This window comes from Aquarana catesbeiana, linkage group LG03, assembly GCF_042186555.1.
Source record: "Aquarana catesbeiana isolate 2022-GZ linkage group LG03, ASM4218655v1, whole genome shotgun sequence".
NCBI lineage: Eukaryota > Metazoa > Chordata > Amphibia > Anura > Ranidae > Aquarana > Aquarana catesbeiana.
This window is the reverse complement of record NC_133326.1, coordinates 165,843,751-165,865,996: the sequence shown is the minus strand read 5'-3', so window position 1 is coordinate 165,865,996 and position 22,246 is coordinate 165,843,751. Positions and strand designations below refer to the sequence as shown.

At 42.3% G+C, this 22,246-nt stretch overlaps 1 protein-coding gene across 27 annotated transcripts in view; it reads right to left on the bottom strand.

The window, feature by feature from the left end:
* The window catches only part of CELF2 (CUGBP Elav-like family member 2), a 785,403-nt gene that overhangs the window by 203,102 nt on the left and 560,055 nt on the right, over window positions 1-22,246 (bottom strand). For all 27 annotated transcript variants that reach the window (XM_073619453.1, XM_073619451.1, XM_073619452.1 and 24 more), the window contains one exon: window positions 10,404-10,452. In XM_073619453.1, the coding sequence (XP_073475554.1) occupies window positions 10,404-10,452 (49 nt within the window). The remainder of the gene's footprint in view (window positions 1-10,403; window positions 10,453-22,246) is intronic.

The following is a 22,246-nucleotide window of genomic DNA, read 5'->3' as shown; positions in this document are numbered from 1 at the left end:
ATCCATCCTCTCATTGTCCTGTTTGTTTCCCTTCCCCAGCTGCTGCCCTCCCGTTGACAACCCTGGCCTGGCTCTGTTTATGATCTCAGTATTCCCCTTTACTTGTATATATTTATCTGTTACTATTATTGTTGTGGGTTTCTGTTTGGTATTGGTTGTTGTGCACTGAGTGATATAGGAGGTGGTTGTATTTATATTTATTCATTATCTTTAATAAATCACATATTTCACCTTACCTGTGTTTGTTCATCTGTTGCTGTCCACAAAGCTCTGGTCACACCTGTTACATGACACAATACCAAAGCCATCCCTGACCTGAAGTGGCTGCACAGGGGGACCATCTGATTCAGTTGGTTGCAAACATGAATGCCGATGAGGTTGTTTATTTTTCTATGCTGGCATCTGAAACTGGTGATTATTGCCTCCAGGCTTTGAAAGGATGGTCTAGTGACCATTTGTTTGCCATTATACGTTTGGCTCACTCCCTGTTCGATCAGGGTTACATATTGTTTGGGGAGGTGCAGCCTTTGATCAAGATCTGTACTGAGCTGGCCCTGCCCTGTATCCCAGAGGGCCATCATGATTTCACTCCCCCTTTTAATATGAATCAGGTTGTATCCCTAGTTTGGCTTTTTGAAGATGACCCCGCCAATTTTTACGAGCACTACTCAGCCTGTTCCCCACAGGAGATTGCCCAGTGCGTTGTGTCTGCTCAGTCTTTTGTTAGATAGGGAGATTTAAAACTGCAGTTCATACAACCCATACTTTCAGCACGGTCTGACATGGTGCAATCAGCCCCAGCCAAACAAACCACCACTGCCATCAGACACCAGCCTACCCGAATGTATGTTTCCCTATCACCCATGCCAAACTCAGTTGCAGCCCAGTATACGTTGCTCCCAACCAAATACCCATATCCGGGCTCTGCTCCCTGTACCTATCCTGCATTCAACCCACCTGCCTCTTCTCAGCTGCCTACTAATCCACAAGAACTTCTCCCAGCTCCTGATACCTCCCCCCTGCCATATTCCAACCTTCCTCTCCAGTCTGCTTTATTTCCTACCTACAGTCCTACAGTTACCTATAGGACTCCAGTAGCTAAATCTAAAAAGAGATGGAAATTCTTTCCTACCCATTTGATCCTGCCAGTAACCCAACCTTCCTCCGCACCAGCTAATGCAATCCAGTCTGACGTCCCAGTGCTTGCTACCCAGTCTGACGTCCCAGTGCTTGCTACCCAGTCTGACGTCCCAGTGTCTGTTATCCAGTCCGATGTCCTGATGTCAGCTTTCCAGACCGATGTCCTGGTACCCGCCTCCCAGCCTGAAGTGCCAGAGTTCCAGCCTAAAGTGCCAGAGTTCCAGCCTGAAGTGCCAGAGTTCCAGTCGGAGGTGCCAGAGTTACAGCCGGAGGTGCCAGAGTTCCAGCCAGAGGTGCCAGAGTTCCAGCTGGAGGTGCCAGAGTTCCAGCCGGAGGTGCCAGTGTTCCAGCCTGAAGTGCCAGTGCCTGCTTTCCAGCCTGATGTGCCCGTCTTCCAGCCTGATGTGCCCGCTTTCCAGCCTGATGTGCCCACCTTTCAGCCTGACGTGCCCGCTTTACAGCCTGACATGCCCGCTTTCCAGCCTGCCATGCCCGCTTCCCAGCCTGATGTGCCCGCTTTCCAGCCTGATGTGCCCGCTTTTCAGCCTGATGTGCCCATCTTCCAGCCTGATGTGCCCGCTTTCCAGCCTGATGAGCCGCTTTCCAGCCTGATGTGCCTGCTTTCCAGCCTGATGTGCCCGCTTTCCAGCCTGATGTGCTCCTGTCTGCTGCCCAGCCTGATGTGCTCCTGTTACCTGCCCAGCCTGATGTGTTCTTGTCCGCTGCCCAGCCTGACATGTTCCTGTCTGCTGCCCAGCCTGACGTGTTCCTGTCCGCTGCCCAGCCTGATGTGTTCCTGTCCACTGCCCAGCCTGACGTGTTCCTGAGGAGTCCGCTTTCCAGCCTAATGAGCCTGCTTTCCAGCCTGATGTGCCCGCTTTTCAGCCTGATGTGCCGCTTTTCAATCTGATGTGCCTGTCTTCCAGCCTGATGGATCCTGCTTTCCAGCCTGATGTGCCCGCCTTCCAGCCTGATGTGCCCGCTTTCCAGCCTGATGAGCCCACTTTCCAGCTTGATGTGCCCACTTCCCAACCTAATGAGCCCGCTTTCCAGCCTGATGAGCCTGCTTTCCAGCCTGATGTGCCCGCTTTCCAGCCTGATGTGCCCGCTTTCCAGCCTGATGAGCCCGCTTTCCAGCCTGATGTGCCCACTTTCCAGCCTGATGTGCCCGCTTTCCAGCCTGATGTGCTCCTGTCTGCTGCCCAGCCTGATGTGCTCCTGTCCGCTGCCCAGGCTGATGTGTTCCTGTCCGCTGCCCAGCCTGACGTGTTCCTGTCCGCTGCCCAGCCTGACGTGTTCCTGTCCGCTGCCCAGCCTGACGTGTTCCTGTCCGCTGCCCAGTCTGACATGTTCCTGTCTGCTGCACAGCCTGATGTGTTCCTGTCTGCTGCCCAGCCTGATGTGTTCCTGTCTGCTGCCCAGCCTGGTGTGTTCCTGTCCATTGCCCAGCCTGGTGTGTTCCTGTCCACTGCCTAGCCTGATGTGTTCCTGTTCACTGCCCAGCCTGATGTGTTCCTGTCCGCTGCCCAGCCTGATGTGTTCCTGTCCACTGCCCAGCCTGATGTGTTCCTGTCCGCCAACTAGCCTGATGTGTTTCTGTCCACCGCCCAGCCTGATGTGTTCCTGTCCACTGCCCAGCCTGATGTGTTCCTGGCTGCTGCCCAGCCTGATGTGTTCCTGGCTGCTGCCCAGCCTGATGTGTTCCTGTCTGCTGCCCAGCCTAGTGTGTTCCTGTTTGCTGCCCAGCCTGGTGTGTTCCTGTCTGCTGCCCAGCCTGGTTTGTTCCTGTCCGCTGCCCAGCCTGGTGTGTTCCTGTCTGCTATCCAGCCTGATGTGCCATTGCCCGCTGCCCAGCTTGAAGTGCCCACTGCCCAGGTTGAAATGCCCGCTGCCCAGCTTGAAGTGCTCGCTGCCCAGCTTGAAGTGCCTGCTGCCCAGCTGGACGACATGGACTTTCCCCAGCAACGGCTAGTTGGAGCATCCGGAGGTCGCTCCTTCGAGGGAGGGTACTGTCAGGAAAGTTCCCCTCCACTGGTAATATCGATCATTTGGTGTACAGTACTGAGGTCCACCAGCAGGTGTCTCCTGGCAGTTTGGAGCTGTTAGGAGAGCTTTTTCCTGATGGTATTTTGTCATCTTTGGGCCGCAGTATTGGCGTCCACCAGCGGAGGGATCCTGGCAGTATGGAGCAGGTATTACCCTCTGAAGACAGGCGTCACTTGACTTTAATTAGCAGCTGTAGTATAAATACATGGCAAGTGCACACACATCTTGCCTTGGTATTGTCTGTGAGCCCTGACCTGCAGTCTGCATCCTGTTACCCTGATCCTGAAAACCTGATTCCTGTACCTGAAACCTTATTCCTGGAACCTGTTATCCTGTTTCCTGCCTGTTTCCTGTACCCTGGACCCTGAGCCTTGTAGCTGACCCGCCCCTCCTGTGATCCATTCATCGTCTCATTGTCCTGTTTGTTTCCCTTCCCCATCTGCTGACCTCCCGTTGACGACCCTGGCCTGGCTCTGTTTATGATCTCGGTATTCCCCTTTACCTGTATATATTTATCTGTTACTATTATTGTTGTGAGTTTCTATTTGGTATTGGTTGTTGTGCACTGAGTGATATAGGAGGTGGTTGTATTTATATTTATTTATTATGTTTAATAAATCACATATTTCACCTTGCCTGTGTTTGTTCCTCTGTTGCTGTCCACCCAGCTCTGGTCACACCTGTTACATGACAACCTCTAAGACTTGATGTCTTCCACTGAAATCAGTCTGAGCTATAGAGCTTTATTCAGGCACCAGCCAGCTGACAATGAGTCTGTATGACCCTCCGAGAGCTGCTAAGCTCAGGGTTTTATTTTCCTTCTGACATTTTTACCACCTAATCTGGTATACACATGAACAGTATACTTGTTTGTATAGAGCCTATGGAACTTACGGCGCACTGACATATTGTTGGGAAGCTATCTTTAAAGGAAAGTATGGGTTATATTCATCTTTTTACTGTAAAAATGGCTAAATTAGCTGCGAGGGTGACCAGCGCTGCAGCCAGTACGTTTATATGATACCTCTGAAATTTGAAGTCATACCCACTGTTGTGGCTTCAGAACTGTTTAACAAGTGCTAAACTTGAACTCCAGCTACCTTTATGATGAATGGATATCTCCCTGATAATTAAGCTGCTATTACTGTGCGTCGCTGTCACTTATCATTGTAAATGTTTTTACTACAGAGTTCCGATGAATTCCGCTCAAGCTCTCTTGCATACACAAGGTCACACCAAATTCTGACCATCCAGAACGCGGTGACGTACAACACGTACGACGGGACTAGAAAATGGAAGTTCAATAGCCAGTAGCTAATAGCTTCCGTCTCGTACTTGCTTCAGAGCATGCACCGTTTTTGGTGCGTCGGAACAGCATACAGGCGAGAGTTTTTTTCGATAGTAATTTGTTCCATCGAAAAAATATAGAACATGTTCTCCATCTAAGTCTGTCTGAATTTTTGACAGAAAAAGTCTGATGGGGCATACACGGTCAGAATATACACGGACGCTTTCTGTTGGAAATTCTGCTCGTGTGTACACGGCATCAACATGCTTGCTCTTATGCCTTTATTTTACTACAGTTTATGCTCTTTTGGCTTATCAGTTCACTATCATATTGCTTGTTGCTTGTAGTTTATCCATTGATGAGCTTATAGAGCTATTACTATCACTTTGACACCTCATGTTATCCCATTTCATTGATATATGCGGTTTGACACATATATGTATGCTCTGATTTGAGTATTGGGGCATTGATGCTGTTTGTTGTACTATGGTGACCATATTTTTATATTAAGTTGTTGTTTTTAGAATTGACAGCATTGTCATTTTTAGTGTCAGGTGGAGGTGTAAATTGCATTGTTGTGCTATTTTCTATTTTTTTAAATCCCTAATAATGAATATTTTTATAAAATTACCATTTGGGGTTGCATAAAGGACCTGCTTTCCCAGGGGCCTTTCCCCCATTTTTCTTTATATATAGTGAGTAGTATTAGGTATGCTGACCCACACCAAACAAGGTGTAGTAATGGAATACAGATACTCCTCATTTAACAGCTTATCTGTTTAATAATCGCTCGGACATAAGACAAGCTCTCCCCACCCGAACGACACGCACTACAATACAGAATTTTTGTTTGTGTTCTGTACTTATGCAAATTAAAACAACATTATTGAGCTGAAGTTGTGTGTTTAGACCTTTTTTTTTCACAGTACAGTACAGCAGTTAAGAATGCTTAAAATATTGATTACTCGTGGCTCCTCGTTTAACGACCAATTCGTTTAACGACCTGGTTGTTGGAATGGAACCTGGTTGTTAAGTGAGGAAAGCCTGTAATTAACATCTCCCTTCCTATAGTGGAAGGAAAGAAAAAATCCGGACAGCCGCACTCCAATTAAATAAATGTATTAATGTCAGTCCATACAGCAAAGGATAAAAAAGATCGCTGATGTGTTTCACACCGTGTTTACTGGTGCTTACTCATAGCTCGTAGCACTCATAGCATTACTCGTAGCTATGAGTAAGCACCTGTAACCACGGTGTGAAACGCGTCAGTTATCTTTTTTTATCCCTTGCTGTATGGACTGACTTTAATAAATGTATTTCATCGGAGTGTGGCCATCCAGATTTTTTCTTTCCTTGCATTTGGTTTGCATACAGAGTTGGCACCCACACCTGAAGAGGGAGGAGATAATTAGGCCCAGACACCTGGAGTGGATTTTTCTTTGTTCCCTTCCTATAGTGTCACTCATTGTTATGACACCTAGCCTAGTTTGTAGAAACAACTCGCTTGCCTATAGCAAGGAGGGGGTTCATACCAGCTAGAAGTGCCCATAGGTAATTCTGTGTTCTTTTCTACCTAGTGTCTTGCTTTTGTGGGTGGTGCTATGGTCAAGAATGAGAAGAGCTGTGTCCATCAATGAACATGATATAATTACTTTTTTTTATCTTTCTTCTAGAAAATTTTAATAGTGTAAACCCTCTGTGGAGCATGTACAGGCATGTAAAAATGGAGATGGATGCCAAGACAATGCAACTATTTTGTGCGTGCACAGGTTTTACACCATCGGTGGCCACCCAATGACTGAAGAGAAGGGATGTGAACTTGAAAAAAGCAACAGAGAAGATTGTGGCAAGAAAAAGCAAGGGACAGATCTGAACTGTCAATGCTAAAGGAAGGGAAACAGGGTTTGAGAGTGCTATAATGTGCAAGTATACTTTGAATAATTGCAGATTATGGAAAAGAGTAGTGGTTTAATTTGGTTTTCAGTTGGTTTTGCTCCTCTCTAAAGATCATATTCAACATTGATAACCTAGTCTGGGTAACAGTGATGTGAACAGTGCAGTACAAATGATGGTTCTCTTTCAAGGATGCACATTTGTTTGTTTATCTGCTCTGATGCATATATTCACTCAAGAGCTCTGAAAAAATGAATTGAATTGTTAAAGTATGTCATGTGTGTCCTGATAAGAAAAATATTTTATATTACTTTTACCTAATTATTTTTAGATAGGATTATTAAAATGTAAGCTTTATATATTCGTAGTGGTATGTATGCTCACTATAGTTTATAATTATATCTTTACACAAGGGCACCATATTTGTTCATTGCTGGTGCTATGCAGTGCTACACAATAGTTGTGCTTTATTGCCCCTTTTCAGAAAATAAAGCTAAGGGGGATTTACTAAAACTGGATAACTTTGAATCAGGTGCAGCTGCGCATGGCAGCCAATCAGCTTCTAAACTTAGCATGTTCAATTAGGATTTAACATTTAAACCTGGAAGCGGATTGGTTTCTATGCAGAGCTTCACCAGATTTTGCATGCTCCAGTTTTAGTAAATCCCTCCCTATGTGTCAGCTGAACCAATAACAACAACTTACTGTCTGTGTGGCTGTTATCTCATCTGACCATGTGTTAGCCTAGGTTCACATTGGTACGATTTGGCATGAGATTTGACATGTCAAATCCCATGCCAAATCGGCAGCTATTACCGGCAAAGGCACTTTCCGAATCGCTGCGTCGCCGCACCGATTCCCAAAAGTCGTTTCTGTACTACTTTTGGGGGGTGATTTGTATAGACATCTGTGTAGGAACCCGCACAGATGTCTGTCAAATCGCCTCTGAAGTCAGACTGCATTGCTGGGTTAGAAATCGTGCGAGTTCAACTGAATTTTTAACCCACTCCAATGTGAACCTAGGCTTAAACAGTTAGCAATAGTCAATGTAGAAGCTAATCTGCCTGGTTGCTAATATACAATCCACACATCTCTACATTAAATACAACAGATAAGAAAGACAAACCATATAAAAAATGTTAAGGCCAGAAAATACTTACTGTATACTACAATCACACAATTGTGCACATCAAAATACATATGAAACCCTCATGAAGGATAAAGGTTGGATATATATGTTAAGGGGAATCCCCCTGGTCAATTGGTTCACAGAACAAAGCCGCAACAAATGTCATTTATTGGAAATTTATATATATTTTTTTTAAATGTGCATTTATTTATTTTTTGTCAGTAGCCTGCAGAGCATTGCACCCAGGATCAGGCTCCTACACACTATCTCACTTCCGTCTGCATCTCCAAGACAAGAAGTTAAAGAAAATCCCCCCTACCAAGACACAGACAGCAAAAATAACTCTTTGCTACTCTATTCAAAACAATAAAATTGCTATAAATATACTAACTTTTTTTGAAAAATAAAACAAATTAGGACTATTTGACTATTTGTATAATTTACTTATTTCACATCAACAAACATCCTTGATGTAAACACATTGCCAAGTAATAGCTTTTTTTTCAATTATTATAAATATATTAGAATTTGTGATGAGCAAATCAGTTCACCATGCATCTAAGGAACAGTTCAAACACTTCTGTGAAATACCACAAATATAAAAAAAATAATTAATATAAAAAATAGTGTAGTTTCCTAAAATATCCAACCACCCTTATTAAGTTCTCATCTACCTTTGCATACAATTCAAATACACAAAAAGTGCATTCAACTCCAAACTGCAATGTGCAATAAACCATAAAATTGATAAAGTGCACAGTCCATTTAAGAACCCTTCATGTAGCTATACAATACATTATACTTGACAAACCAAAGTGCTAGTGCAAATTCAGCAACTGTGGCAGAACACACAGTTAAACAGATAGATGTGCCCATAAATAATCAATGCAAAATCAGTTGTGCTTCACACTTCTTAAATGTGCTCTAATGCAAAATCTTGCTGCCAGGGAAACAATCTTTCTCCACTGTGAAACCACCTCTGTGCTCCTTTTGCATGGAGGCTAACCTCCTTTAGTGGACCCCCCTTTTTTTTCGGCAAGGTCAGTCACAGCTCTGTTTGTTTTCATCCCATGTACATGCTGTGTAATGAGGCACTCTCCTGCTCCTCAGTTGCTCCCACAAACATGTTATACTTACCTGCTCTGTGCAGTGGTTTTACACAGAGCAACCCCAATCCTCCTCTTCTCTGGTCCCTCTTCGGTACTCCTGGCCTTTCCCTCCTGTTGAGTGTCCCCACAGTAAGCAGCTTGCTATGGGGGCACCCGAGCTGAGTCACAGCTCCCTGTGTCCATTCAGACACGCCCCCTCCCCCTCTCTCCTCATTGGCTCACTGACTTTAATTGACAGCAGTGGGAGCCAATGACACTTTGCTGCTGTCTCAGCAAATTAGTTTCTTGTGCAACATCGCTGGATCTGGATGTGCTCAGGTAAGTATTAGGGGGGCTGGGGAGGTCTGCTGCACACAGAAGGCATCTTAATGCATAGAATGCATTAAAAACTTTCTACCTTAACAACCACTTTAACAAGTTTGGTTAGAGCTCCCAAGGAAAGAAAACCCACATAGCGTGTACCATCACTTTATTTAAAAACCATATAATATAATGCACTTACAGTTTGCCAGTTTGAGAAAGTCCATTGGGCAAGGCTGTATTATATTATGATACCAACATATTGGAGTTCAAGGGACCATGCACTTTAATAATTTTATGTTTCATTGCACAATGCACTTTTTGAATTGATTGTAATTTTTATGTGTTTTAATTGTATGTAAAGGTAGAAGAGAACTTTTTAAGGATGGTTAGATATTTTAGGAGCGCTACACTATTACATTATATATATATATATATATATATATATATATATATATATATATATATATATATATATACTGTGTACACATTGTAGGTTGGCCAATTAAACCAATCCATTCAGATAAACTAGAAAATGCGTTTGTGTTCCTTTGATATTTGCTAAAGGGAAAAAATGGGCCAATAAGAGTTTAACTAATATGTAGTAACGTAGAGATGGAATAATATAGACCAGATGTGGGTAATTATATAATTTTGATTAATGGCTATACTATCCCATTACTGTGTATTAATAAACCCTTAAACTGAGAACATAGGCTCCCCTGCACAAAGTTTGGATGTGAAAATGAGCTGGAAAGTGAGGCAAATGTCTCTTCAAAGCCAGCTGATACCACTGAATTGCTGGTAGGACCAAAATGATAAAAATGCTCTTCAGGAAAATCCAGTATGTGTATTTAAAGCATACTAGAAGTTATGTATTACATCTCTACCAAAGATAAAGCAGGGATGTTGCCTAAAGGTCTGATGTTTGTTTTCATGACCAACTTTGCACTGGATTGTAGTCGGTTGATTTTACGCAAAAATCTCAGAAGTCCTACCACAATATCTATTCTGTCTAGTTCTGTTTTATACCAGCTGATAAAAAAAATATATATGTTGGATCTGCTATCTGGAATGTCTGTGACACAGACCAGATACATTTAAAGGCCGGGAGAATTGTGCCCACATTACATAAGAAGTCACAATCAAACCCAGACATCACAAGAAAATGTTTAAATTGCTACATACAGCTACAGTTAAAAAAATAATGCTGACTATGTTATAATTCACAGTAAAGGCAAGCACATTGCTGATATTTGATTCTGAATAAAAGGTATAATGCCATTATTTACTTTTGACTGCATTTTGTTTCGCCACAAGATTATAATATCTAGCATAGTGTAGTTTTTACATTCGCTGCACAAATGTTAAAACATTTAATAAAACAGTGATCCTGATGATAATAGTGTCTTTTTTATTTAGAAAATTTAGCGGTCTACGCTTAAAAAGTTTTGAGAAGTTGATAGAGAATTCAGAGGCAACTAAAAATGTATCTTACCGTTTGACTTTTCACTATCTGCAGGTTTCATCTGAATAGGATGATGCATCTGAAACAAAAGATAGAATATGGTTAATTTTCTGGAATAAGCATCGTAAAGTTAGAGCATTCAGATGTATACTCAAATGTATGAAATAAATGTTGGTTGTCCTATACCAGTCCCAAAATGTAGTTAGCCCTCACAATTCACAAAACTAAAAAATTGTATAGCTCTTAATAACTCCTGGTAGCTGTTTTGCAAGGCCAGGTTACATGTGCAATAAGATGGATGTATGATGTTTTCTTTATTTGGTGTTATAACACCATTTCTGGTATTTGCAGGAAACTGTATTTAATCTGTTGAATATTATTACATTATAAACATTGCATCTTTTACTGTCTAAGTCTTTGTTATTTTGCTACCCAATTTTCATATTTTTACCATGTACGCGCTCCTACAGAAACTTATGCTGTCATATGAATATCACTGTAGTATACAACTCATGGTAAAGGACTTCATATTTTGCTGCTTAAAGTTTTACTAAACCCGGAACACTGCATTCACTATATCTGATCTCACACAGTACACAGAACATGGAAATGCAATTATTTTTGTAAATATAAACTGCTAAATATATTTTACTGTTGTGGGTTTAGGTAACACAGTAATATTGCTGCTAAGTTGACACAAGGTGCTAAACTCCATGTCCTAAATGAATTATAGACAGACGACTGAGTTTATTAAAGCTGTTCAGAGAAAAAGACTATCACCCATTATGACCAATTTTGGTGTAGTCATACAACAATATCACTTGTATATGGAGTGACCAATCACCTTAAGAGAACATCGTTTACAAAAATATTCTGGTGAGAGCTAACACTTACTTTGCTTCTTATTGATGTTACAGAGATAACATGTGTGGAGAACATGCCACACAATAAGTTTTGTGTATGGGCAGCCTGAACTGTTTAGGTTTACTAGTAAGATGTAAACCCCAATCTGTTTCAGCCATAAGTTGTTTTGCAGAGAGTGAAAATATGATGTACGAGCCTGCACTATTACCTTTTTCGAGATAACTTGAGAACTTTCACATGAAATCCCACCATAGCTATAGAGAAGGTCAAAATACATGTTGTGTAATGCTGTTTTACCTCAAATCATTTTATATTAGATATTATATTAAATCTTCAAATCATTTTATATTAGATATTATACTGTATTACACCACCAAATCATTTTATATTAGACATTATATTAAGTCTCCAAATCATTTTAAATTGGACATTATATTAAGCCCTATTTTGCAGCAAGCAAACAGCAAACAATGTAATCATAATATCAGTAGAACAAACATCACTGGAGTCTAAACCCTGCAGTGATATTGGTGGGAGCTTTTAATATAAATTAAAAACCTAAACACATGCAGCATTTTGTACTTCTTAGTCCCCCTGGATCAGGATACACCTTTTAAATGCATCTCCGCTTTAGCGATCCTTGTGAGCGCCTTCTTTTTGCGGCAGCACTACCATCCCTCTTCCCCTCATCTCATGTGTAGCTTGTCCTGTATCAGGAACACCACCTTACCTGCTATTTTGATGCATCACTCCTTTTGGGATACAACAAATGTGAAGGGGCACTGTGAAAGTACTTAATGGACCATGTTGTGATTTTGATAAAAGGTAGCCACTGTAAAATACAGTCTGTTTTGATCAATCCCTGAAGAAGGAATGTATTACATTCTGAAACCTGTTGGGATCTTCTATGTAATTGTCTGTGGTTTGGCCTCCCACCACAAGATCAACCGTATGTTCAAGACATCAGTCCTGTATTGTGTACATATATGACTACCTATTTTTGACTTTGATTTTAATTCAATTTTGTCTTTGATGCTTACCATTAGATTTTATATCAAATAAAACTTTGTATTTTTTCTATACTGTCCTACTTTCCTTGTCTGGTTTGACCACTGCCTATAAAGTCCCTGGGGGCATTCTCCTGTTTTTCCTTTGCATTTTGTACTTAAAGAAGAACTAAAGGCAAAATCTTTTTTGGATAGAGGTCCCCATTGGGGACGTTTACATTCACTTCCTATCCCATGGCCAAAACAGAAGTGAGAAGAAATCCCTCCATGTTACGTAAGCAACCATAGAGAGACTTCAAACATGAGGAAATATGACAATCATACAAATAGATTTTTTAGCAGCAAGCTTTTAGTAACCAGGGATTTGTCTTTAAACCAGTTAAAGTGATACTAAAGAGAGACATGTTATTTGCCATAATTTATTCACATAAATCATATATTTCATGCCGCTGTATTTTTTTAAAATCCTTTAAGTACCTTATACCTACAGCACTGTTGTGTGGCCACATGATTTTTCCCTGTTCTTTTGTATCTGTAGGGAAATATCTTTTGGAAGGACTTCTATTTTTCTGCTACTGTATGCTCTCGAAAGTATGCGTCTGTGTCTGGCCAGCCCTGATTTATGCTGTGACAGTCACATGACTAAAAAAACACAGTTTCAGAGGAGCAATTCAAATTAGATTATAAATATCTAATAACTGTTATACAGTTTCCTATAAATCTTTATTGAACATCAAATGTGTATTTCCTGTGCATTAATACGGTGTAGGCGGAGTCAAAGATGATTGACACTAGATTTAATTTTGTTCAGATGGCATCTGCATCCAAGGCTCTTCTTCTTTTTTTTTTTTTACTCTACAGGTATTAACAATACATTTGATATATTTTTAAACTGTTTTATAATAAAAGTAAGCATTTTGGTGAGTTTCTTAATGAATGTAATCAGACAGCATACTATATCCCACCCCCATACTGTCTAGCAATAGGAAGACATTTAGGAGGAAAGAGGGGAGTGTCCACTTTGTATACTCCCACATGTGTGGCTTTATAGTCTTGTGGGCTGCACAGATAAGAAAAATGAGGAAATGAAGAGCTTAGAAGGGAACTGAAATTGAGCATGCTCCATAGAGGACACCGGCTAGTCTACACAATCTCAACCTACAATGGGGACACAGAGCAAATGGGAGGGACAACTGAAGGCAGGATCAACCAGGTATTATTCACTCTACACAAAACAAATGCTTTAGTGCCTTTGTGAGTATGCATGTAATGAGAGTTTTCTATAGTCTGGGTTTAATGAAACAACAAATTTAACTATTATTATTATTAGCAATGTTATTATACAGGATGTATACAGCACCAACAGTTTGTGCAGCTCTATACAATATAAAGGGGGACAGAACAATTACAATACAGATCAATACAGAAGGAATAGGAGGGCCCTGCTCATGAAGCTTACAATCAAAATGAATAGGGAGGTGGTACAAAAGGTGTTAGCTGCAGGGGATGATCTGATGGAGGTCACTCAAGTACAGTTTTTTGAGGTAGAGTAAGCTTCCCTGGATAAAAGCGTTTTCAAGGATCACCTAAAAGCGGACGGAGTGAAAACTGACCGGACATACTGGGGTAGGGAGTTCCAGAGGATGTGATTTTGCCAGATTAAGTCTGAAATTACCACATCTCTCATATAATTAAAAGCGAAATATGACCAAAGCTTTTTGGCCATACTTTTCTTGTGGGTTGTAGGAGTTCACCTACTTGTGCTCTTCGGTGACCCAAAATCAGTTGACAATTCCAGCATCCATCCACATACCTGACCAGCAGCTGAGCCAGCTTCTCATGGCCCTTCACCAGCACAGCGATCCAGTGAGTGCTGGAGGAGCAGAGCAGAGATTGGCGACTGACATTTAACGCTCTCTTCTCAGAGTGGACTGAGAACTGAGCTATCAGAGTCAGCGGGGGAAAGCTGCAGCATGGATGTGATTATGTATGTTTGTTTTTTTAAAACCCTGTATGTTTGTTTTTTTTTTAAATCCCACACATCTCCTTTAATTCGTTTATATGAACATTTTAGCACCATAATGGGACCAGTTATTTATTTACACTAGAATAGACTTAAGGGGCTTCAGATGCTTCAGATGCTCATGATAGCACTATAAATAATAATACAACATTATCTTCTGTTACACTAATAGTATTTAACACGGATGTAGTTATAAAACAACTAGAGAGTGACTGTCTTTGTTGTACATAATGTCAGTTACGGTATGATCCCTTAGAAATACAAAGCTTTCTGTTTTATATCATTCACAAAACTGATTTGAACAGCAACCCTTATTAAATGAGTTTGTATTTCTCATACATAAGCATGTGTTTGAGGTTTTATGATGCCCTACAGATACACCAACCTATTTTGGTGGTTTGAAGCACTTTACACACACACAGATTTTCAGTACCTCTTCCTTCTATTTTCTTTATTCTTGTGCATCTCAATTATAGATGCCTTTTTTTCCTGTCTTTTTGTTTAAATATTTTATGGCCTGTGAACTGTCGTGACTTCAGTTACAGAGGGCTGGCATCTGGCTGTGTAATATTATGTGATTCCTTGATACTCTAAAAACTATTCCACTTACATCAATGCTGGATCATGATTTAGGCTGAAGGATGGCAATGTAATAAACAGTAGCTATTTAAGGTGAAAGTCCCAAAGAAAAAATAATTGTTCAAATGTATGAAAATCTGTTTTCTGGTAGCAAAATCATTTTTTCAATGTTTCTATTTATTTAAATATTATATGTATTTATCTGAACAAAGTCATTGTTTAATTAAAACAGTAGTAACTTCAAAGATTCAGCATGCTTTGATGTCTTGTACAGTATTGATGAAAAAAAAGTTTTGTTTACTTAATGTGGAGAAAATGTAAAATATAAGCTTTGTAGAGCTTAAAATTCATGCCAAAAATATGAATTATGTGGAATGCTAGTAATGGTCATTATTATGTGAAGAACATGTTATGTGCCCTGTATATTAAGTGTGGAACAGAAAACAGAAAAAGGATAATTAGATGTACAGCATAGTATATATATATATATTTATAGTTGGAGCCCTATGTCCGATATGGACATAGATAACATTTGTAGTTAACATAAGACTTACCATCGGAAATAGACCTGGAAGTGTGGACTTACCATATGAAATGGACCTGAAAGTGTGCCTTGGTCTGATGGTCGGTATGCCAAAATAAGGGGGCAAAAACATTCAGGTAGGGGTGTAGTTTTATTAGTTTTAGCTTTATTTATTGAGCAAGTTTGGTGAATGCTTGTGCCATTTCCACCTAAGGAGTAGGGACGTACCGGGAGCGAGGTAGGCAGAGTTTCACCTGCTAAGTCTCTTAATGACGTGGTCTGGGACCCATGCTGAAATGCTGCCAAGGCTGCCCCAATACTAAAGAGTGACCAGAGTACTGACTGGGGTCAAGGTGTAGGCAGCGTAGAAGAACCCATAGGTGTTTGATGAACTGGCAGGCACTCAAGGGTTGCCCGAAAAGGTAATAGGGGACTAGAGTTTGAGTGTTCCGGTAGGAGTGACAGTAGGCAGTCGAGTATGGTTACTGGACACCGGACGTTGTTTATTTTATAGAGATGGATGTCTATCCTGGAGCTTGATTGCTGGGTTTTAGACACTGCAAGGTGGAGGATGAAATGGTGTTGGCAGTGAGCCAACTACACAGAACTTGGCCTGCAGGATTGCTGTGGGTGAACTCGCTGGGCCGCCAGAACCCGTAGTAGGCTAAGTATATGGCTGCTTGTATGACCAAACTGGGGAGAAGGTCAAATGGCAAACTGGTTAAGATAGTAGACATGTCCCAGAAGATGGCAGCCTGGAATGAACGTACAGTGGACATTAAACTGGTGTTGCCAAGATAATTACACCAGCCTGCGCAGGAAGGACATAACAGAGCGATGCGGACCTGGCTTCATCAAGAGGCTCGCCTCGGACTGGATGTCGGTGGCGAAAGCCACGGCCTGTCCTGTCCAGATAAGACCCTAGAGTTGAGCGGCTGCCATGACCGGGTGTAGCTTGAAGAGGGAGGAAGTCCGGGTAAACCCAGGGTTTAGGAGTGTCTCTGGAGGCCATGTACTTGTAAACCAATGGTGGCCAAAAATTGCAGCGATGCCTGTGGAGGCTGTGGCATCTGTCACTACCTGGGGTGATAAGGGCGACGTAGATGGCATAATCATTGATATACCGATCCACGTAGTACGGGACCTTCCAACATTGATAGGTCCGCATTCTCAGGAAAGACTGCAGCTACTTCTTAGTACACACCCGTGTATGGGTGAAGTCTTGGGGAACTGGCCTGATGCGGGTCAGCTTGTCAAGGGGGAGGCTGGCCTGCGTGGAGTTGTTAGTTCAGAAGAGGTTATTGTAGACCTCAGTTCCGGATTGTTGAGTTTTAGAGACTGCGAACTGAAGGACATAATGGTTTTACCAGCGAGTCAAGTGGTGTCTACATAGTACCTGGCTGCCAGTGCTAGTAAAAGTGAATTTGTTAGGCCGTAGAAAACCACAGAGGGCCAGGTAGATGGCTGCTTGTATGACTAGAATGGGGAATGTCTGAGGTTTTTGACATGTCCCTAAAGATGGCAGTTGTGATGGGCAAGCGTTTGCCGTTAGCTTTGGGCTGATGCTTCTGGACGCCACGTAGAAGGGATCTTACTGTATGAGCCCTAAATACGGATGACTCTCTGGGGTCCTGTAAGGACAAGAAATGCTGGATGCTGGCTAGGTATAGCCTGATAGCGTTATGAGGAGCCAGCTGTGTGTGTCAATACGATACCTGGTGCGGGATGGAACCTGAACTCAACTGACCTAAGCGAGAAATGATACAGAAAATGATGAGTGGCTGGTATGAAGATGCCACTGGAGACAACTGGCCGATTAAGTGCCACTGAAGAATGATGTGTGACTGATTGTGTGCCACTGGAAATGTGTTTGTACTGATTGCAAGAAGTCATGCTAAGATGCGAGCCCTGCAATGATTGCAAGAGTTGTGCTTAAATACGTGCTTGCAACAATTGCCAGGGAGTTTGTGTCAATGGAGATGTGTTTGCAGTGACTGCGAGAAGTCCGTATCACTGCATGTGCTTGCACGGACTGCAAGGAGTTATACTTGGATGCGTGTTTGCAATGATTACAAGAAGTTATGTTTGGATACGTGCTTGCAATGATTGCAAGAAGTTATGCTTGGATGTGTCCCTGCAACAATTGCAAGAGGTTATGACTGGATGCGTGCTTGCAATGATTGCAAGAAGTTATGCTTGGATGCATGCTTGCAACGTTTGCAAGAAGTTATGCTAAGATGTGTGTCTTGTAATGATTGTAAGAGTTGTGCTTGAATGTGTGCTTGCAACGATTGCAAGTGAGTTTATGTCGCTGGAGATGTGTTTGTAGTGACTGTGAAAAGTTCGTATTGCTGCATGTGCTTGCAAGACTGCAAGAATTAAGCTTGGATGTGTGCTTGCAATGATTGCAAGAAGTTGTAATTGGATGCGTACTTGCAACGATTGCAAGAAGTTATGCTTGAATGCATGCCTGCAATGTTTGCAAGAAGTTTATGATTGGATGCGTATTTGCAACAATTGCAATAAATTGTGCTTGGATGTGTGCTTGCAACGATTACAAGAATTTCTGTTTGGATGCGTACTTGCAACGATTGCAGGAAGTTATGATGGGATGTGTGCTTGCAACAATTGCAAGAAGTTATGTTTCGATGTGTGCTTGCAACGAATGCAAGAAGTTTATGTTTGGATGAGTACTTGCAACGATTGCAAGAAGTTATGTTTGGATGCGTACTTGCAACGATTGCAAGAAGTTGTGCTTGGATGTGTGCTGTGACTATGAGGGGGATAGTAGTGAGGCGAAGGTTTCAATGAATGAATCGGGACCATGACTGAGCTTCGCAGGAAGACGGGGTGTGGCCTTTTTTTTTTTTTTTTTTGAACTTGACTGACCTAGAGGAAAATGACAGAAGACAACCGGTGAAGGGTTTGACTAACTGACTTGAAAAGTAACTTGTAACATGTTTAAGTGACAGGTGCATGAAATTAAATAAAATGAGTGAAATGTTTATGCCATGGTAGAGGCACGAATCGGTGTGCCATGACTGCGCCAATGAGCCCAAGCCAACTGAGGCTTGCCGGGATGAATCGATGCCTGACGGATGCCCTAGACTTGAATCAGGGCGCGGCATGCGACAACGAAATGAATGAAATGTTGCCTTAGAGTGAAACGAATGAAACGTGTTTCGCCATGACAGAGGCACGAATCCGTCGTGCCGCAGCTGTGACTGACAGCGACCCAGACTCTGGAGCATGTACTGAAATGAGGCAAAAGAAAAAACGCTAGTGCATGCCGCAACAATTCGGCGCATCACGGATGCGACTGGATTTGAATTGGAGTGCGGTATGTAACAGTGAAATGTTTGCCCTGACAGAGGCACGAATTGGTCATGCCGCGACTGCAACTGACAGCTAACCAAGCTCTGATGCAGGTGTTGGATGAGGCCGAAACATTTTATTTATTTATTTATACTACTTTATTTATTTCTTTTTTTTTCTTTTTTTTTTCTTTTTTGTTCTGTTTTTTTTTTTTTTTTTTTCTTTTTTCGACTGCGACAAACGACGAGTCGGACTATGGAGCACAAATGAAATGAGGCCAAGGCAACTGGGGCACGCCGGGATGAATCGGTGCATCTCGGATGCTACTGGATTAGAATCGGGGCGTGGTACGTGACAGTGAAATGAGTGAAATGATGAAATGAATGAAATGATTTGTCATGGTAGAGGCACGCGCCATGATAGAGGCACGAGTCGATCATGCCGCGACTGCGATTGACAACGAACCGGACTCTGGAGCATGTACTGAAATGTGGCCAAAAATACCTGGGGCACGCCGGAACGAATCGTTGCATCATGGATACAACTGGATTCGAATCGGAACGTGATACATGACAGTGAAATGATTTCCCATGACAGAGGCACGAATCGGTGAGCCGCAAACTGCGACTGACAATGAACCAGACTCTGGAGCATGGTCTGAAATGAGGCTGAGCCCTGGGGCACACCGTAACAAATCGGTGCATCATAGATGCGACTGGATTTGAACCGGAGCACGGTAAGTGCAGGTGTAACAGTTTGTTGCCATGACAGAGGCTCGAATCGATCATGCCGCTGTTGCGGCTGACTACGAATCGGACTCTGGAGCATGTACTGAAATGCGGCAAATACCTGGGGCACGCCGAGATGAATCGGTGCATTCCATGCGACTGAATTTGTATCGGAGCGTAATACGTGGCAGTGAAATGATAACCATGACAGAGGTACGAATCGGTTGAGTTGTAACGAGCGACTGACAACGAATGTGACTCTGGAGCATGTACTGAAATGAGGCCGTAAACTACTGGGGCACACCGGAGCGAATCGTTGCATCTGTAGATGCGACTGGATTCGAATCGGAGCACAGTACGTGACTGAAATGAATGAAATGATTCGAAATGGTTTGAAATGTTAGAAATGTTTAGAAATGTTCTGAAATGAGAAATGACTTGGTATCGAACTGACATGAGTCGATAAGAAATTGCGAATTGCGAATCACAACGGTTGTCTACTGACGCATGGTAACAATTTAGACATGCCTGAAATGAAGCGACGTCTGCATCGCGGTGGTTTCCAAATAGCGAGAAACGGTAACACAACGATGGTGCGAGTGGTATGCATTACGGTTACATTGTGAAATATTTTCCGAGTGATTCATAAGTTTGATATCATGGTTTAGTGACATGATATCTAACAATGCGTGGATATCATCTCACAATCCGAGCCAGACGCGTGATACGAACTACGAATCGGTAACACGGACTTTGAAACTCTCGAGCATGGAAATTGCGAATGCGGGAACTTGCGAGACAAGAACTTGCGGACGCTGGTATTCGAATAGTCGGCCCAGTGACGTATATCGCGCACAGGAAACCGACAAGCACCACAGGTGAGCGGGCTGCTTAAATACCCCCCGGGCTCCTCCCATAAATTCAGGCCAACATACTGGCCTTCCTATATATATATATATATATATATATATATATATATATATATATACTGTATATACAGTATCTCACAAAAGTGAGTACACCCCTCACATCTTTGTAAATATTTGATTATAACTTTTCATGTGACAACACTGAAGACATGTAAAGTAGTGAGTGTACAGCTTGTATAACAGTGTAAATTTGCTATCCCCTCCACATAACTCAACACACAGCCATGAATGTCTAAACCGATGGCAACAAAAGTGAGTACACCCCTAAATGAAAATGTCCAAATTGGGCCCAATTAGCCATTTTCCCTCCCCGGTGTCATGTGACTCCTTAGTGTTACACGGTCTCAGATGTGAATGGGGAGCAGGTGTGTTCAATTTGGTGTTATCGCTCTCGCTCTCTCATACTGGTCACTGGAAGTTCAACATGGCACCTCATGGCAAAGAACTCTCTGAGGATCTGAAAAAAAGAATTGTTGCTCTACATAAAGATGACCTAGGCTATAAGAAGATTGCCAAGACCCTGAAACTGAGCTGCAGCACGGTGGCCAAGACCATACAGTGGTTTAACAGGACAGGCTCTACTCAGAACAGGCCTCATTATGATCCACCAAAGCAGTTAAGTGCATGTACTCATCGTCATATCCAGAGGTTGTCTTTGGGAAATAGACGTATAAGTGCTTCCAGCATTGCTGCAGAGGTTGAAGGGGCGGGGGGTCAGCCTGTCAGTGCTCAGACCATACCCCGCACACTGCATCAACTTGGTTTGCATGTCTGTCGTCCTAGAAGGAAGCCTCTTTTAAAGATGATGCACAAGAAAGCCTGCAAACAGTTTGCTGAAGACAAGCAGACTAAGGACATGGATTACTGGAACCATGTCCTGTGGTCTGATGAGACCAAGATAAACTTATTTGGTTCAGATGGTGTCAAGCGTGTGTGGCGGCAACTAGGTGAGGAGTAAGACAAGTGTGTCTGCCTACAATCAAGCATGGTGATGGGAGTGTCATGGTCTGGGGCTGCATGAGTGCTGCCAACACTGGGGAGCTACAGTTCATTGAGGGAACCATGAATGCCAACATGTACTGTGATATACTGAAGCAGAGCATGATCCCCACCCATTGGAGACTGGGCCGCAGGGCAGTATTCCAACATAACAACCCCAAACACACCTCCAAGATGACCAGTGCCTTGCTAAAGAAGCTGAGGGTAAAGGTGATGGACTGGCCTATTGAGCATGTGGGGCATCCTAAAACAGAAGGTGGGGGAGCGCAAGGTCTCTAACGTCCACCAGCTCTGTGATGTCGTCATGGAGGAGTGGAAGAGGACTCCAGTGGCAATCTGTGAAGCTCTGGTGAACTCAGTGCCCAAGAGGGTTAAGGCAGTGTTGGAAAATAATGGTGACCACACAAAATATTGACACTTTGGGCCCAATTTGGACATTTTCACTTAGGGGTGTACACACTTTTGTTGCCAGCGGTTTAGACATTAATGGTTGTGTGTTGAGTTAGTTGGAGGGGGCAGCAAATTTACACTGTTATACAAGCTGTACACTCACTATTTTCCATTGTAGCAAAGTGTCACTTGAAAATATCTAATAAAATATTTAGGGGTGTACTCACTTATGTGAGATTTTATATATATATATATATATATATATATATATATATATATATATATATATATATATTACAGTAGATAAATACAAGGAATAAATAAATAGAGATCAGCTGAAACCACAACTGGCTGGGTTCCTATTCAAGGGGACCTGCACCTCTCTACATGCATCTACACTTCTAATGTTGAGTAAACCAAGTGGCATTAGGCCTGCTCATAGACCAAGAGCATTTTCACATGTGCCCCCTGCACTTCACCATAAAATCTTTGAAGTCTGTGCACGTTTAGTTGGCC